The sequence below is a fragment of the Telopea speciosissima genome, chromosome 6 (assembly GCF_018873765.1).
Source record: "Telopea speciosissima isolate NSW1024214 ecotype Mountain lineage chromosome 6, Tspe_v1, whole genome shotgun sequence".
NCBI classification, from domain to species: Eukaryota; Viridiplantae; Streptophyta; class Magnoliopsida; order Proteales; family Proteaceae; genus Telopea; species Telopea speciosissima.
In genome coordinates, this window is record NC_057921.1 from 58116215 (window position 1) to 58136108 (window position 19894).

The 19894-nt window shown below is 37.7% G+C and overlaps 1 protein-coding gene across 2 annotated transcripts; it reads left to right on the top strand.

Annotated features, from left to right (window-relative positions):
* Positions 1-1964: 1964 nt before the first annotated feature.
* On the top strand, positions 1965-18891 carry LOC122663803 (zinc finger protein ZAT9-like). 2 transcript variants are annotated; one of them, XR_006333224.1, is made up of 2 exons: positions 1965-3287; positions 18879-18891. XR_006333224.1 is itself a non-coding variant. In XM_043859448.1 (1 exon), the coding sequence occupies exon 1, from the start codon at positions 2092-2094 to the stop codon at positions 3214-3216; it is 1125 nt and encodes a 374-aa protein (XP_043715383.1). In that variant the 5' UTR covers positions 1965-2091; the 3' UTR covers positions 3217-3452. The 2 variants fall into 2 exon arrangements, 1 of the variants encoding a protein (XP_043715383.1); XM_043859448.1 differs by lacking the exon at positions 18879-18891 and having other exon boundaries at positions 1965-3452.
* The last annotated feature ends 1003 nt before the right edge of the window (positions 18892-19894 follow it).

The following is a 19894-nucleotide window of genomic DNA, read 5'->3' on the forward strand; positions in this document are numbered from 1 at the left end:
TTTGGGAGCACACTCCAATACTCCCCTCCGACTGATGTTCGTCCTACTCTTACTGATTGGTTGCATACCTGGGAAGAGATATCTCTTATGGACAAGAGGAAGGCACGTGAATCCCTCTCAAGAGCATCCTTCATTATTTGGTACCTATGGAGAGCGCGCAATGAGCTGGCTTTCTCCTCAAAGCAGTGGTCACTAGCGGAGGTTATTGCAATGGCAGAGAAGGCCTTCCTTGAGTATGCAGGTGTATGGATGCCTTCAAGGGTTGACAGTGCCCCTTCCCCCTCTCACAACAACACAGTGCTTCAGAGTTTCTAGACTGCTCCACCTTCGGGCTTCATTAAAGTGAACTGCGATGCAGCCCTCCCGGTTAACAGTTCAAAAGGTGGGTTGGGAGTGGTTTTCAGAAACAATAATGGCATGCGAGGTAGATGTGTTTCTATCTCCCACAGTTTTGGAACAGCAGCGCAGGGTGAACTATTGGCAATCCATTTTGCTCTAAAGCCGGCCTTGGAATCAGGCTTCACACATATCCAACTAGAATCTGATTGCAAGGAGGCAGTGGACTTCATTCATGATCAGGATCGACCCCCCCCCCCTCCTACCCATTCTACTGTGGTGCTGGCTGATATCAGAAAACTTGCTACCTCCTTCTCTTCTATCTCATTTTTTTGTATTCCACGGGCGATCAATGTAGTACCTGATGCCCTAGCAAAGAAGGCCCTGTCAGTTGTTTGTATGACAGATTGACCATCCACTCAGTGGCTTCATGACCTTGTGCTCAAGAAGCCACTGCTTGTACGCACCCCCTAGCTCAATAAATTTCTTCTTTACCAAAAAAAAAATGAGACATTTCTGGTACTTCCAAGTTCCAATCCTTAAATTAAAAAAAATAAAAAAATACTAATCTCATCATGGAGAAAAGCAAAATACCTCGAGATCCGTGCCTGACAAAATCAAGAGATGCTGTTGCGTAGCTACCCTTGCGCACGTTAGAATCAATAACAACACGAGGACCCGGTCTTTCCTCTTTCCCCCAACAAAGCGGCATTCACTTCCCAGTTCCCATATATAACTCCTCTCCCAAAGGATGGTTAGTTTCATTTTCTTTTCCACCGTTCATTTTTTTTTCTTTTCTTTTTTTTTTTAATTTTATAGAATTTCCATTAATAACAGATCCAATCTTAAAGGTCAAATTTATTAATAATTTTTTTTAAATAAAATAAAATAAAATTAGTAAAGAAGGACACAGGCCGGCATGGTAAATCTAAGTACAGTTACAATTGGCGTAAATTAAACCGGTAAAATTAACAGAAATGCAAAAAAATTGAATAAGACAATCCCATTAAAAGTTAAAATTGAAATTTAAATTGAAATTAAAGCACTAAAAAAAATAAGGAAAAAAAAAACAGAGGTAGTTTTTGACCACTTGTTTTTACTTTTTATCTTCCTTGATCCGTAGTTACAACAAACCCAGCGGTTTTCTTGACTTGTACAAGCAATCCATTCATCTATTTTTAGTAATCTGTTGAAAAATTCCTACTATACCCTTCTTAGCATTTATAAATGGAAACATTTCTCAAACATAGAAAAAAGCATATTTTTTGGTTCATGTACCCAATATGTCCTACCGAAACCCATAAAGACCTAAAAATCAAAATAAATAATAAGGGGGCAATAAGGTCAGTTAGGTTGTGAGGATATTTTTGTAATTAAAATTGGTAAAAAATTTGGAAATAAATTGGTGAAATAAAAGCCGAAACAGGCAAGGCTTGCATGTTACATGTCCCTCTTTCCCCCTTCATACACACGCTTTATGGAGATTTTATTTAATCATTTATATAATATATTCTGCCGTTTTGTTAATTATTTTTCAGAAATAGAAAAAAATTCTCTCTTTTTCCATTGATATAAGTAATAATTTTTTTTCCTTGGTTTTGTGTGTCCTTTTTGTAGGGGGAATGCTTGTTACCTACTCCTAAGTTTCCACTCTCTCGCTATACTTCTTAAGCTCTCTAGTTTTCATAGATAGAAGAAGAAGGGAAGAAAGAGAAGGAGAGAGAGCTTCGAAGCTCTGCTCTGTTTCTAATTTTCATGGAGAAGCACAGTTGCAAGCTCTGTTTCAGGAGTTTCGCTAATGGTAGAGCTTTGGGTGGTCATATGAGGTCTCATATGGCTACCTTGTCGATACCTCCAAAGGCCCAACAAATCCATCACCATCATCATCAACAACAACAACTCAGAGATGAGACTGAGTCGCCCTCATCTGCATCATCTTCTTCGTCTTCTTCTTCTTCTGGTGAGGAAGAAGAAGAAGAAGAAGAAGAAGAGGAAAAAGGTTTGTATTATGGGCTGAGAGAGAATCCGAAGAAAAGCTTTCGTTTGGTAGATCCTGAGTTTTCTTTTGCCGTCGATGCTGGGTCGGTTGTGCAGGACAGAGAAAGCGAAACAGAATCATCTAAGAACCCATCTAGAAGACGATCGAAGAGGAATCGCAAATCCAGCTTCATCGGAGAACAAAGAAATCTACAGCAACATCAACAACCACAAACACCGGAGCTGAAGAAGCCCAAGTCGAGCAAACCCAGTCAAGCTGAGTCGCTGCCCGAGCCAGAACCGGTGAGCTCTGTATCTGATACTACTCCAGAGGAAGATGTTGCGCGATGTCTTATGATGCTTTCAAGGGATATATGGATGAGAAAAGAAGAAGAAGTGGAGACGGAGGAAGAACAAGAAGAAGATGAAGAAGAAGCAGAGAAATCTATGGAAGAGTCCGATGACTCGGAAGAGCTCAAATTCCCAACTCGGACTCGGGGGAGATACCAGTGCGGGACATGCAAGAAGGTGTTCAGGTCTTACCAAGCTTTGGGTGGGCATAGAGCAAGTCATAAGAAGATCAGAGGCTGTACCCTATCTTCCTCCTATGCTGCTCGGACCCATGAAGCAGATTCCGAACCAGGTAATGCAGGAACTTCCACTGTCGATCGGAAAATCCATGAATGCCCTGTTTGTTTTAGAGTTTTTGGGTCTGGTCAAGCTCATGGTGGGCACAAAAGATCCCACCTTTCTGGTTCAGTTACAGCTACAGCTACAAATACTGCTAAATTTGGAAACAATTTGATAGATCTTAACCTTCCTGCTCCTGTTGAAGATGACGATATGAGCCAAGTTGAGCTCTCTGCGGTCTCTGATGCAGAATTCGTCGATCCGACCAAATGACGGATTACAGTGGTGATTGGATTCTGTGCCATTGAATGGGGATTACAGTGGAAAACTCAAAGCTCTCGGAGGTAAATAGAAATTCCAAACCTTGAGTCTTATCAATGCGATCTGTGATTATTTTTAGTTTGTTTGAGGAATTGGGTCAAATCACAAATGGGTCTCTGTATTTACAGATTTTTCTTTATATTAATCTTCTCAAAATTCGTGCTTTTTTTTTTTTACTTTTTCTTTCTCTCCTTCAATCTATCAAACAGTCGTTCTTTTTCCTTTTTCTTCTTTGCTAACTGTAATTCATTCCTTTAAATTTGTGCATCCATTAATGGATTCATTCATTTCTGTCTTTCGATTAAAAAAAAGAAGAAGAAGAAGAAGAAGAAAGAAATCTTTTGGGTTGTGTGTATTGAGAGTTTTTGCAGAAGCTGAACTCGCTCTGAAACTGCCATTGAGTTCGATTCTGGCAATCGGTTCTGCTTCTGTTTCCAGCTGTTCTAAGCTAACTGTTTTTTCCTTTTTTCTAGTGACTAAAATATTCTAAAATAAAGTTCTTCCAAATCAATTTTTATTTTTAATGAAACTAAGTTCGACCTGTCACCACTGTCTTTGTACAGTTGGTGAAGAAGCTAATTCTCTCTTATCTGCTCGTTTCTTCCCTTTCTTTTCGTCTCTTTTGCCCATCTGTTCTTTTCTGTCTTACGCTGTTTCAAGCTTTAGTCACAATTGTAACTGTGTAACAGTGTTAGACCAGGCATGAGGCATGCAGACCCACTAAATTTACCATAATAACCTTCAAATATAAGTCTAATTTACTCTTTCCCATATTAAGAAATCTTAAAAGGGAAGTAAATTCATAACCTCTGAAACAGAGTATCCGGGTCTCATAACTTCACAATAAATTCCATAAATGCATTTCCATTTCCCTTATCCTCCATAGTAAATTCCTTAGATTACAAAGCCATTTTAGTAATTTCATAGATGAAAATTAGTTTAAGGGAATCAAAATTTTAATTAATTAACTCATCAATGAGACTTTTCCATAGATTGAAAGGGTGTGTGTGTCTCTTTTGGGTATTTCCATCTTGATCATCCAATGGGAATCTTTCTCTTTGATGACCTTTTAAAGAACAAGTATTAAAAAAAAATAGAGAAATCTGGTTCCAATGGAGTGGGCCCAGTGGGCAATTTTAAATGTGGTCCAGAAATTGGGTAGATCTGGGCTGGGCTTAGTCACCGATTGAATGAAGGGCATTAATTTATGGCAGTGGTTTTGTTAGGTAATTGACTTCAAAACAAAATATTTTGTTTTTAGTTTCTAAGGGCAAAAATGACAATATATCAGTCTCGTCATTACCAAAAGAGGAGATCAAAGCGCAGACCTTGGTCAAAATTATTTAAAAGTCACCTTCTTCTTCTTCTTCTTCTTCTTCTTCTTCTTTCTTCTTTCTTCTTTCTTCTTCTCCTCTATCTTTTTCTTAAACCCTAATGACCCCACACTTCGACGATTCTAAACGTCAAATTCAGTCTGATGATCTTTGAGTCCTAGCCGTTGGATTGGAATATATGTTGGACCCAAGCCCATTAGCTAATGGGCACATGGTTCAAACCTAACATGGGCATCTTCTTGTATTCTTTCAATATGGGCATGTTGTGTTCCTTGAGGTCATAAAAGCTTATCTAATCAGCCACGTATAGAACCAACTGTGTCAATGGGAGAGAACAACTCGGTGGCTTTTATGTGAGGTGTGCCTAATGAGTCAAAGATCAAAAAAGAGAAACAACAAAGAAGGGGCTAGAGAGGGTGTGAGTGCCCTTCACATTCTCACAAGTGGGAGAGTGTGGGGTGTGCATGTAGAGGAAGAAAAAAGAGAACAAACAAAGAAATTCTGAAGCTGGTTTTCACATTCACAGAACCCTAAAAAGGAATTAGTCAATAACCTAAACCTTTTTTACTTCTTCTTCTTCTTAAGATCTAATAAACTCCCACCTCACTATATCACTATTATACTTCACTTTCTCTCTGTCGACTTTCCCTCTTTGAGGGTTAGAGAACAGTGGCCACATTAAGTACAGTTCATGTTAAAATCTTTGAATTATCATGTCAAAAAAAAAAATTTCAAAAAAAAAAATTTCCTTACAAAAAGAAGGAAAAAGTATCCATCCATACTTTGGAGATTCTCCCATCAATTCCATCAGATAAGGGATGTAAGGGGATTTTATGTCATTTTGGATTGATATTTATGGTTTCTACTGCATTTAATGCAGGTCATGTTCATGTACGGCCGTGCACGCAAATTTTTGCCCAAAAAGAAACCCACATCCGTGAACCTTAATTTGTTTAATGGGAACAAAGTTTTAAAACTCGGATCCAAATATGGGTTTGGTTTCTCCTTCGATTCCAAGTCGAATTGACTAGGAATCAATCGGATGGACTCAACCGGATTTTTCCTGTTTCTTAGCTCACTCTAATTTGGTTGGATTCAATACGCGTAGAATTAGGTTCAATCAGAAGCAGCTCAAGTTGATTACGAGTCAATTCAATCGATTCTGATCTGGGTTTTACGATACACTCTTGTCAAGTTCGCTGTTGAGGGTTGATACGTCTTATATTCTATGGACTGGGTTGTGGGCTCCCTCCGAAGGGCAGTTAAAAACCTATAGGGTTTGAAGGTTTACATGGGGGTAATTAAGAAAATTTGATAAACACAGAGAGGCATGAGGAAGAGAGCTTGTGAAACTATTCTCATCTCTCCGTGGACATAGATACCTTGCCTAATCACGTATATCTTTGCGTTATGTGATTGTTTTTTCTTTCTATTTTATTGTGTTTTCTGCATTGTGAATTGGGTTCGTTTCTACTTTCGCAACTATCAAATTGACCCATAAACCAAAACTAGTCATTGCTTGAGGAATGATTTTCTAGTGGATGTGGTATTGATACCTAATTCCATAGGTGTGAAAAGAGCTGTGTTCTCTATCAAGGATGCTGATTTGAGATTTCTATAGATGAAAGGGCCCCTCTCCTTTCTAGGCAAGAATACCTGCAAGTAACTTAATTGTTATTTGCAGGTACTACCCTCATCCAAAAATCTTCCAATGAAGGAGTTCATGTTAATGTTTTCTTGGAAGTAATTTCTCACACTGTTTTCCTGAGTGGTTCCCGCAAGGGCTTTTATGGCATATCACCTCCTCACATGAACAATGATATATGAGGGGTTGTGCAATTCTATTTTTGAGCTGGCATTGTACAAAACATTTTCCCTTAAATATAATAGTTTCAATGATTCGAAAAACAGTCAAAAACTTTGGATGCATGTAGCAACTAATGTACAAAACATATTTTGAAATAAGAGGCATCCTCATGTATGAAAAAAACTCATATGGCATATTCATTGAAACCATTATTGAATATCGAGGTAATTTCATTATAATTTTCAAACTTTTAACGCGTTTTCCCCTTGTTGTTAGTGCATGTTCATGTAGAAATGAAACCCTATTTGCGATGCAGAAAACATAACGAAAAAGAAAGAAGACACAATCATAAACGACAAAGTGCCTACATCGACAGAGAGATAAGAGCAGTTTGACTAGCAACGGAGAAAGGGTTACAAGTTCTCTTCTTCACACCTCATGTTTACAAAGAATTCCTAGTAAAACCCTAATAGCCCTCCATCGCAACTATTTAAAGGGTTAGAGATAAAATAAATTCCTAAATTACCCCCATGTAAACTCTAAATGGTTCATTTGAAATTTTAGATTCCCGGGTTTTCTTATCTTGAAAATTCATTTCTCTTCACCTTAGATCACCTCATTCCACTTTTTTTTTTCTCTCGTGTTTGTGAAGGTAAGAAAGGCTAGAGAATGGATGTAATGACCCAACCTCTCTCTTGGAATAATATTGTTCGCTTTGGCCCAATGGGCCTAACGACTTTAAAACACATCATACCAAGTAGAGGAGACTATTCTTTATCAATAGTTCAGAATCTTCCTCCCTAGCTGCTGTAGTACTAAATATATACTTCCTCACCATTCTTCCAACCCCTTGCTACTAAGCTGTCTCTTGGTGAGGACCCCTCAACGATCTCCCAGGCAGACCGGTATTGTGTCTGCCGTCTTTTTGGTGTCACAATGGATCATCTGCATGTACGTGTTGGTGCACGTACTAAGAGGCAACCACATGTCCCTTTTGTTTTCATAAATACCCCTCTTCACCATGTAAATGATAACAATGGGATATGTGGTTGTCTCTCACATGTATGTGCAGAAGAACTGAACCCGAAAGGCTAAGGGGTAATGAATGGAAGAATAAACATTAAGTGAAGGGAATCGACAGCCTGCCCTACCACCAGCCACTAAAGAGGGAAGATACACAGTAATATTTATGAAAGAGTTCTCTCAATTTTCTCTAAGGATTCCCAAACCTGTAGATATGTTAGGATGTGAGATTTTCTTTTATTTAACATATCCATACTTTTCTTTCCTCTTATAAAGAAGAGGCAATGAGAGGAGGTAACAGATAAGATTCTCATGGGAATCCTAGCTTGAGAATACTCCAAAGTAATTAGCTACCCAATCCATTGCTTGGTGAAAGAACAATATAGCTACTTCACTTTCCATCACTTCCCAACTACACAAAGGCAAAGTTAAGTCACAGATCCATTAATCTTTTTCCCAGTAACTAGTAACCTCTAACATGTTTTATAAGCAAACCCAAGCTCAAGTAAAAGCAAATTAAGGGATTGAAGCAACAACCCTTAATGAGGGGGAGTTAACAAGTAGTTATTCATGTGGTTGGATGGTGAGAATAAAAACAAACATGGAAAAGGGAAGAAAAGGGTTTGCGTTTGAGATCATTCAAGGTATATATACGAAGCTTGTGAGTAAACCATGCATGACACTTCCTCCTTTTTACCATGGAAGACACTTTATCTAATTCTAACCCACTTTATTTCTGTGTTTGCAACTCCACAACACCTTTCTCTCTTTCTTTTTCGGCTCTTTTTGGTGGGTTTTTTTAATTATTCTTTTATGCAATATCGATCTAGAAGTTATAATCTTTGATTCACGCTACAAACACCATGATTCCATGCCCATTGTACCTCACTAATTACACACTTATACTAAGTAAGTAATAACTAGTGGCTTGCATGTGGCATGCGACTCTCACACGGCAACGTAGCTACCTACCTATTAGGGCTGTTTTCAGATTTCTTTAGACTTTAGCCTTCATTTTCGGGTCTTGCATCTTGAATACACCCTACCCTCACCCTCCTCATCCTACTTGATCTCATTTTATCAATATATCTTTTGGATCTATAGGTGTTGGGGGTTTGATGTCTTGTAATCCTTCGTTTGCATAAGTATGCTGATTCGGAAGAGTTGTTAAAAAGTCGTAGGGTTATATAGGTAATTTGATAAATTTTTTGTATAGGGTTTCACTATAAGTTTGTAGTGAGGGTTCTTTCACTATAATCAATCTGAGAGAAGTGTGAGGATGAGCAGCTATAACCCTATTCTCCATTGACAGTAAAGCAGGTCTCATCTCATTGTTTACGTCGAGAATCTTGTCAAATCACGTAAATTCTTATGTGCATTGTGTGATTGGTTTGTTTACGATTACCATTTTTTTTTCTGCATCATTTTAGGTTCTCGTTTTTCTACAATACAATCATTTCTGAAATGAAAATTTTCTTTTTATGAAAAAGGGTTTTCTACATAGACAACACGGATGATATTCTCACCTATGTCTTGTTATACTATCTAGACAATGGGGAATTCCTAGCTTGGATAAAAAAAATCACATCTCAAATTTGATGGACCATCTCAATTGTATACTGGTACTGGATTGCCATAATTTTTATTCAATAGTTCCTATTCATCAAACACAAATCAAAGTTTATGTAAGGATTAATTTTCTTACACTAAGGGTGAGATGACGCAACAATTGGAGTTTAAGTTCATTATTAACTCCCACACTCTATTGTTCAAGGTCTGAAATATTCTTCTACAGTCCAATCACAGGGTCGATCGAATGGTAAAGAGATCTTCACCATTCAGGGTGGAGAGAAATTTGGTCCAAATTAAATTGATAATGGTGTAAACAATATAGCCAGAAAGTTTGAGCCTTGTGGGTCCCACTTTCCTTTTTTTTTAAAAAAAAAATTCCCATAGTAACACATAAGGAGATGGTAGAAATCTAGGGCTTCCAGATTCTTTAGAAGATGCATTGAAACTCTATAATTTATCTCATGGTCTCATGGAGATGGGACCTCGAAGTTAGGCTATATCAATTGTCCTCTTTGATGAAGAAGCATTAAACCAACACTTTGGGTCCCTACTTGACAACCCACCCCCACCCCCCCTTCTTTCCTCACCCTCCTCCCAAGTTTCATGTGTGCGGTTCACGAAATGTGAGATATTTAGGACCATTTGATAAGGTTGACTTTGACACATGTGGGGGCCATTCATTTGTCGGCCACAGTATCTGCAAAATAAACTTTTATTCTCCATCAGGCAATGGGCACTTGCTTGGACTTCCTTGTGAACCGGAACTATTGTAGAAAAGGTAGATATGAAAAGGTAGATATCCCCCCTCCCCCAAAAAAAAATAAAAAAGAGAAGGTAGAAGATATGAAATGCCAATAATTGGTATTATCAAAAAAAAATAAAAAAAATAAAAAACCAATAATTGAATTATGGGAAAAAAGATTGCTACTTCGACAGTGTGCAGTTTTTTTTTCACGTTAATTTTTTATTGGCAAAAGTTTTCATGCACGATCTACATTAAATGCAGTCAGATTGGCATAAATGCCAAACTGAAAAAACCCCTATACTCTTTGTTAGATGGAGTTGATGGGAGAATTTACCGTATACAAATTTCTTTCTATTTTTTATTATAGATGATATCTTTTTCAGAATACCTATTACTATGACGTTTAGATTCCTCCCCACATGGACAGCGTGAGGAACCCTATCTCTTGAATTATTCTAAACAATTGATGGTAAGAAAGTTTTTAAATTGAATGGTTATGGTCATCATCAGTCTCATCAGATCCATTTGAGACATAATAGCTTATAAATGTTGATCGAGTTCATCAAATGGGTGCATCTACCATTCTATCTTGCTAGAGTAAGGACAAGATTTTTTTTTTGTTTTAAATACATACGCTTTTGTAGTTTGTTTGGGAGAGTTTTGGTTGGGACAAAAGTGGAAAGAGATGTAACAAACAGACGGCAGGTTTTAATAAACCTACGAGATGATCATTTTTTCTTTAAAAAGAGTAGGAGGTTTCAACAATCAAACTCTAAATTTAGATTATAAGACCGATTCAAGATGGATTCGTGGATCTTTGGGGCCACTTAATATGGAAAATTATCACCTCAATTTGCCTACCTGTCGATTTCCTCAATTCCCACAAATAGAGGGAGGTGGATTCCACCCAGACAGTGTGTTCGACCAGGGGTAGGGTGGTCATTTCTGCCCTCCCCTCCCCTCCCCCCCTATTAAATGGAATTGAGGAAATTGACGGGCAGGTAAATTGAGGGGATAAAGATCCAACTTAGTATTACTTAGGGCGAGAGATTGATGTCTGGTCGTGTGGTCCCTACACTTGTGTAGGGGTCAATGAGAGCATGCGTAGGAGCATCAATATGAATGAGATTTTTTGTTTTATGGAGGTGGGATGGTAAATTCATGTACTCATGTATCTGGTGTAAGATTCACGTGATCAGATAACATTCTTTTTCCTATTACATAATATTATGGAGTAATGGAGTATCTGACATCCATATGATTGGTAAAGTTTTTTTTTTCTTCCAATAATTGGTAAAATTTCAGGTTCGAACAAGTAGATGTATCTTAACTTAAAAAGTGAGTGCAAATTGACTAAAGTTAGGATTGCGCTCCTCTCTAGGGAGCCCAGCACTCCCAGGGGACATCCAGCCGTTGGGCACAAGCTAACCCTTGGATACCCCCTAGGCATTGGAGAGGAGCCGGATCCCTAAAGTTATGGGGTGCAACTTGTTGTCACCAAAGTGGTAACTAAGAAGTTGTAACTTTCTTCTAATTGCCCCGTGTCTTATTTTGAAAAAAAATATTTAATATAATAATTAATGTAGGGGTAAAAAAGAGTTTTTAATAAATTAAAATTTATTTAATATAATATTTATGAGAAATGACGAAATTTATTTTAATTGATAAAAAAAATGTGTTATACTAAAAAGCCAAAAAATTTTAATGTTTCACCAACCTTGAAAATTATAAGAATACCACTATTCTAATATTATGAAATGGTATTCATTAGTTTAAAATAAAAGGAAAGGTTGGTTACCAATCACTTCACTTTTTTTTTTTGGTAAAACTTCCCCATGCTTGTTTCAAGCTAAAATTTGAGTCAAATGGGTTTAAGGTACTCAACCATATGTATCCTTAAATCTGTCTATGGTTGTCATGTGGCAAGGGAATTGTGACTTTATAACTACAATAGACTGCAAATCCTTCATCACACTTAAATTTATTAACCAAAAGGTCTGATTTCAAACTTGTAATGGCCAATTAACTGGGGAAAAAAATATATATTTAAGATGTTTTTTTATTATAAATTGGCTCCAAAAATTAACACAATGGTATAATGTTTTGACAGATGATTTTTGGTTTAAATATTGAAAAAAAGATCCCCATGCCGACAAGTGTGGGATGCTTTCCTACACCCTCTCATATTTTGATCATGTAGGTCTTTCATTGATTATCCTCTCTTCTTTAACCATGTGGGCTTCTGTTGAAAAAAATGTTTCCCATGTCATGGTTGGTGTGGCGTGGGAGATTCCACCTACCTTGTCAACATGGTGAACCCTCTCCTTAAATTATATTTTTTTATTTTTTTGATAGGAACTTATTCTCTACACCACCACCTCAAGTTATGTCCTGTGGCACATTAGATAATTCTATAATTTTTAAGACTAATGAGCTCAAAGGTCTCCTATACACATGTCATGTTTCAACCCAAAAAAATCAGTAACAAAATGATACATTGGAAAATTCAAGACTTATTACACTTAAAGTGTGGTGAGAAGATACATGGATACATGGATATGTATGCCATTATTATATGGGGGTGTATGATTGAATCTAAGTTTGAAATTTAATGTGTGAAAAATTCAAACCATACCTTTATATCTATATGGTTGAAACCATCGCATCTCCATCCAAATTATAAAATTTAGTCGTTGGCGTAGAGATCATCTTTACCCTCGAAGGTCGTGTTTGGCGCGTTGGTCAAATGCTCACTTGTTGAATGCTTGATCACGGATTCAAGTCTTGGAAGTAGCCTCTCTGGAAACAGGGGTAAGGCTGCATACATTTGACCTTCCCCAGACCTTGGTAAAAGCGGGAGCCTTGTGCACTGGGTACTGTGTAGAGAAACTTTTCAACTTTTTGATAGATATATTTTTTTAATGGAAAAAAAAAGCTTCCTAATCATGTGGATTTTGTGCCTAGACATAGGAGCGTGCTATATTACACTTCTACCCCGTACGAAATAACTAATTCCGCCCATGTTAATGCCTCTACATGTGCTCTCATTGCACCCTAGTGCAAGGGCTACACGTCCAGGCAGTGATTTCTTATCGATTTTTATACTTGAAATTAAATATATCTTTATAAATAATTTTAAAAATATGATTCTTGATGCTTGCAGTGGAGGCTACGTCAACATCCTCTCTCTCTCTCTCCATTGGTGGGCTCTCCAGCTTAGAAAACCTTCTCTCATTATTTTATTATGCTTGAAATTATATTGCTTTGGATGGCCAAAAAAAGTGCTAACAAATTTAAGAAAAATTTTTTATTAACCGTGCCTGTCAGGGGTCCCAAACTGCACCCCACTGCACTTTTAAGAAATTGAAGAAGAAAGAGTTTTCCTTAAGCCACACTGAAAGAGAATCTCTTGACCACTCACTTTTAGATTGGCCGAAGAAAGTATTATCAGCTTTATCCAATAGGAGAATGTTTTTAAGACCCTAAAATGGTTGGCTGAACTCTACACTATAGGAAAACTTTCTCCTTACCATAATAGGTGCATGATTGGTGGGTTTTGGATTGCAGAGGGGAGAGAGAGAGAGAGAATCTTAACCACTAGCCCAAGAGGTGGCCCAGGTGGGAAGAGTGAAGGAACCCGATCAAGTACACCAATCTCTTTTTGACTTTTGGTCCAAACAACCAAATCACAATGTTTAAGAAAGTAAGTTTGAAACTTACCATGGAACTCACGACCAAAAAACAATGGTTCATCTTCTTATGGCATGGAGTACCCTTCTTGTCTTCCTGCCTGGCCTGCACAAAGTAAAACAACACTAGGGTTATGACTCCATTCTATATCTATATATTGTAATCTGTTCCCAAGAAGATGCTTCCTCTGCTTAGTTCTTTTTATCAATGAAATTTTCTTGATCAGTCAAGTCTTTTCTAAAATCGACCCCTTCATTGTCCACATAAAAAAAGGGCTTGTGATCTCATTCCTTGTCCTTCCAATCCATATATACCAAGTCTTAAAGCAACCACTTTCTGGCCTACACTTTTATAGTGTAGGTTTTTTTTTTTTTTTTTTTTTTTTTTTTTTTTAATGCAAAGGGAGAGAGAGAGATGTATTTTTAATCTATGAATATGTCTTTAAATAATCACAACCACGGGACATTTCTTACCTATTTTATTGTATAGTTAAAACACGAAAAAAAGAACGCTACTTGGTCGTGTGATTCTTGTGCCTAGACACAGGAGCACGCAAAATTATTACCCACTCTCTCCTGAAATAAAAAATCTCCCTGCATACATTTTCATTGGTTCCTGCAATAGTGCAGGAGCTACACAACCAAGCAATGATCTCTTTCTCTTAAAACTCAGGGGAGAGATTGCTATGTCGCTTGTGTAGCCTGCACTTCTCAAGTGCACCAATGAGAGGATGTGACAGTGTTCTGTTTAGTAAGGAATACAGAGGTTGTAAGAGTGAAAGGGTAAAAAAAGAATGAAAAATACAATATGAAAGGACACAACCTACACTGGCAGCGGCATGTACAACAATTTCCTTTAAACACCTAAAATTTTGATGACAAAATTTTTTTAACTTCTTGTCCTCTATTTTCTGTGTTGCTATGAATTTTCTTGCCGATTGCAATGTCGAAGGTGAGTAATCTTTATCGTTGTTTTGTTTTTGTATTCAGTCTAGGTATGCCCTAGATTTAATCTTGTAATCTTTTTTTTTTTTTTTTTAATTTTATCTTTGTTTATCCTTTATCAAAAAAATACTGTCTCTACAACTTTAAGAGGTGGGTTTCTAACGGCCGCTGAAAGTCTGTATTCCTGTACTGTAGAGGAGAAGCCTAGCTCACCCATAGCACAGAGAGTTTGCACATAAGCTTTCTAGACTACATGTTTTTCCTCCACTACATGACAGATGAATTTGTTATAAACTTTGTGAATCTGTTGTCCACGTTAGTCTCTATTCATGCAATAAGTTTTTGTCCGAACACATATCATGAAACAAAAAACTAAGCTGTGATAAAGTAATTTTTAAAATATATAAGTGCAAATTTTCAATCACATGGTAAACCATACAATTGAGGTGAACCATAAAAATTGAAATATGGTTGTTCTAGATCATTTATCCAATGAACAACAATTAGAAGGGACAAATTGTTCATGGTACTCGTCAAGTGATCTTCTTCCCTATGTTTTAAGACCCCAAATAGGAATATTACTTGATCTCTTGCTAGTTTTCAGTTATGGGCTTCAATGAATATGGGCCTAAATCAGCCCAATTTTAATGAAAAAGAATCACCTTCCATAGTTTGAGAACTGAGCCACTACCAAATTGAGCCCATCAAAGTCTTGGGTAGCAGATTCTGTGCTTGGAAACCCATTTCCATGTTGCAAGAATCAGACTGACAAGCTAATTTTCCTGTCATAGTTTGTGCATTATTGATTTACAATAATGCACAAGTAATGCGATACAGGAAATTAATTTTATAATTAACAGGGCTGTCATTGGCTGCTGTGCGCGACATGGCCCGTGTCCCACTCAGAGAACACTTCCCCCACCCCACCCCTCAAAAGAAAAAGGAAAAAAAAAAATCAGGGGTAGTCAACAACAGCCCAGCCCTGGCAAAATCAAGGCCAATCAAGACATCCAACCCGGCCCAGTCCGGCCTGATCAGGATCAATAAGATTGGGTTGGGTTGGGCTGGGCTGAACTCAACAAGGTTAGGCTTGGGCTGAGAGATTTCTCAGTCCAACCTCAGGGCCGGGTTGAACTTGGGCTGATCTAAAAGGACTCACCCAGGCTGTTTGACCCCTAAAGCTTATTGTCTCCCAGTGGACCCAGCCCAACTGATTTCAGGATTCCAAATCCCCCAGTGCCCAGTGCCAAGTGCCAGCAAATAACCTAAAAGGGTCCCTCATGTGAAAAGGAAATGAGATAAGAAGAAAGAAAGGCCAAGGACAAAAAAAAAAGTTCTGAAAATCTAGTCCAACCTTCAGGAACCGACAATATAGTGCAAAAATGTAGGTCAGTTAGTAAATATTGAGTACCGACAGAAGATGAGCTGCTGTTGCTGCTATTATAGTTGCACAACACCAGGGCAGGTGCGTGCGTGCGTGCGTGCGTGCATGCTTATCTCGGGCATATCGGCAGGGTGTCCCCATGGATGTTGTGGGCAAAGGAGAACCCCAACAATAACATGTTCCAATGCTTCATTGCCAGGCCAAGTCCCACTCACATGAATCTGAAGTCTGAACAGATATGATATTATCAACTACTGATTGCCTTTTAATAAACTCTGCCAAGACTCTCTCTCTCTCTCTCTCTCTCTCTCTCTACCCTACCAAATTAAAGAACTGTTAGATATTTATGTGCCAAAATTAAACAGTAGATCAGTAATTGTCTGGTTCCATAGTAAGTTCTTGTCTGGGAGTGCGGCCCTGCCCCAGTGTGGGACCAATGGAAGCACAACGGAAAACATCAACACTTCAACAGGGAGGGATTTCTATTTTTCATGAGTGTGGGATGGTCATTTTGCCCCATCATATGTCAAGGCATAGAAAGTTAGGAGTCACACTCCCAGACAAAGTCCTTTTTTTCACTACTTGTTTAGCATATATTTGTCTATCTCGTCTTCTCAACCTCAACATTTTGTGGTTTCGAGCACCTTATCCTCAAGAAGATGTTACTCTAAATCATGGTTAAAGAGAATGAACTATGTATATGATACTTTGAAAGCATTTGGAATCGTATTAAGGATTTTTTAACATTAATGCTACATTTGGTATGATTTCTCAAAATGCATTATTAACCTAGAATGCACTTCCCCTTATATTATATGTGTCTCTTACATTTCTTTGCATACATTGAAAAGAATTTAGAGCATGTACGAAAGACGGAGCTTGATGAAAATTTCTCTTGAAATTGGTTTCAAAAACTACCATAGATAATTATAACTAGGGATTGTAGTGCATTAATGAGCTAGACTCATCTCGATCAGGGTGTGCCATAACCATCACCTGGAAGCACATTTGGCATTCAAATTTGGTCTTTAGGATCGGAATGCTATTTAACCAAGTATACATATTAGACTGATTAATCCTGGCATTCTATATACACCTTTCTAGTGTTACACCATGTAAATTACTGTAATTTGTTTCTAAGGGATGTTTGCTATGAACTGTGTCCATGGTGATATGGTGTGTTTATTGAAATCTATAAGGGTTTTTTTCCTGTCAAAATACCCGTTTTACTATTTGCTACATTTTAGTACATGAGTTAGTCCATGTGATAGAGGATCAAATAAGCATCTTTTTAGTATAATTTCAGTTTAAAATGAACAAAGGAAGTAGCTAAGATTATAAAAGATGTCATTTTTGTATTTCATATTCATCTCCATTTGATGGCATTTTGGTAATTTTACTAAAATTTTGAGTTAAAATTTTTTTTCTCCAGAATGAAATACGCTATCTCAAAAACAGGAGGAGCGCGCTACTCAAAGAACAACAAGAGTTCATTGTGTGGGCTGTCATCTAGGGATGTAAACGGATCGGATTTGGCTCAGATAGTGCTATATCCGCATCCGCATCAGATTAGCTTTCGGACGGATATGGATAGTGCTAAACGGATACGGATACAGATACGGATCTGATATTTTATCCGTTTACATGTAAATATAGCTTTTCGGATAGTTATAGCCTATCCGTATCCATATCCGTTTAGCTTTCAGACGGTTTCGGATAGTACTAAACAGATACGGACACGGATACAGAAACGAATTTTGGCTATTCATTTACATCCCTACTGTCATCGCCCTTACTCCATAGGGGACCATCGAACTATCAGGGAGACTAGAAGAAATGAAAAAGTAGTCTATCTATTCTTTTTCTTTTTCTTTTTTCTTTGGGGGGGGGGGGACTTTGAATAAAACTTTAAGCAACATTCATTGCTTGCTTTGGACTAAAAAATTGGCCATTGAGATGTATGTGGAGTCCTCTATCACATGGATTAACCCATGTACTATCAAGTGGCAAGTAATGAAGCGTTACAAGAGGAGTATATATTATGCAGTTTGAAGCATGTTTTAAAGTATCAGTATCAGCCGATACTATATCAAAATTGATACGTATCAGTTGAATGGTTTGAACCAGTCCAATACAGCCAATTGGAGCCACTATATTTGATAGTCTAAAGTCATACTTCATCTACCTCTCTCAAGTGAATATAACTTACAGCACTCGGAAATATGGATTTGGTTTGCTGAATGCCATGTTGAACCACTTTTTGCTCATTATTGACAATTTGCTGACAGTGGATATGACCTCAAAACCCAGAGAGCTACCTAATGGGTTGGTGCTATTATGTAGTTCCAAAAAAACATTGGATTTGCTAGTCAATTTCCATACCCTAAGTGTATTTGTATTTACATAGATGTTCCTTGGATGAACTAGTCAACTATTAGATTGGCCTTTTTCAGAAAAACAACTCAGTTGAATGGTGATTTTGCAGAAGAAAACAAAGAGAAAAGAGAAATCAAGCACACAAGACAACGATTTTACGTGGTTCACCTCCAAGAAGGAAGGCTACATCCACGGCTAAGTGATAGTCCGAATCCATTATTTCTATGAAGAACATACAAACCCTCTCACACATCTCTCGAAGAGATAACCACAAAAATATATAGAAAAATCCTAACCCACGAAAGTACAAAACTGCCCCAGGAAATCTACCCGGTCTTGTCCGAACCAACATAAGGTGAAATACATATCAAATCGAAGATTCAATATATAGTACTTTATGGATTAGAACTAAGATCAGGCTTGACCCATAACAGCCCTGTGTTGTAGCCTTAGCTGATCTTCTTAAGTGGCCCATGCAGTTACTTAATGCACTGAAGATGGGCCCATACAAGTAAGTCCATCCTCTAAGTTAAACTGGAAAAAATTATGCATGCCATTGTACAAAGTTGTGGACTTGCTTATTTTAAAATGCCAAATTGAAGGAGTTAGCATTGCAGTATCTGCATTTATGAAGGACACAACTGTGTATGAAGTAGATTATTGTGGATACACACAGGAAGACAAATGTATACATATATATATCCTTCCAATCTAACCAGACATTATTTACTGCCAGCAGCAATTTTGAGGTATTTACAAATAAGACTAGTGAATCTGGCTGGTATCAGCTACTGCCCAATAAGTGCATATATTGGCCCTGGATGTATGATTCAACTCTATCAAGTTGATGAGGTTTCCCCTGTGTTCTTGGTTGCTGCATGCCTTTAAGTCCTTCATAAGAAGGAGCTGAAAATCCTACATTCTTCTCTATAATACGAGATCCATGCTTCTCATCGATCATCACTCATTTTTTCTGACAACAATTTCAAGAGAAGTAGTAGGTTTTTCGCAGAGACTAATTGAAAGGAGAAGTAACTGATGGAGTGGGAGTCAATGAATAGATCTAATTCAATTCTATGCATGCTTGTAATATATGAGTTGTTGATGCTCTGTCTGTTTCTGAAATTTGATTCATAGTATAACATAGAGTCACTTATTTGCATTTCGATCTTCCCCTACAGAAGACCATTGTCATCCAATTCTTATGATCAGCTTGGCCTTGTTCTCACTCTATTGCAAATTTGCAAAAATGTCAATATTCTTAGTGAGGGTAAGGCACAAGGTATGTTTGAAGCATGGGTTGTTAGTTGTTACCTCTTAAAACAGAGCTAAAATCTTTGCCCAAATAAAAACTTAAAAAGAGAGTAGTAGAAGGAAAAGAATTTGAATTGCTGCGTGTATAGAATTCTCCTATATATGAGTTGGTACTATTATACAGTTCCCAAAAACATTGGATTTGCTAACCAACTAAATCAGCCTATCACTTCCTTTTCAACTTGAGGGAAGTAAAAGAAACACTCCATACGGCCTCCTCTTCTTCTACTTCTTCCATCTCCTCCCCCAAAGAAATGTGGAGACGAATATGGAGCTGCTGGTGTCCCCCAAAAATTCAGAACTTTCTGTGGAGGGCCTGTGCGAAAGGGTTAGCTACTGGTGAGGGCCTCAAGCTTCGAAAGATTCCTGCAGATCCCAACTGCCCCCGATATGGCGACTGCATTGAATCTATTGACCATTTGTTGCTGGATTGACCGTTTG

What these genes read in the sequence shown, in the direction of transcription:
- LOC122663803 (XM_043859448.1), top strand. Translation starts at nt 2,092, where the DNA reads ATGGAGAAGCACAGTTGCAAGCTCTGTTTCAGGAGTTTCGCTAATGGT.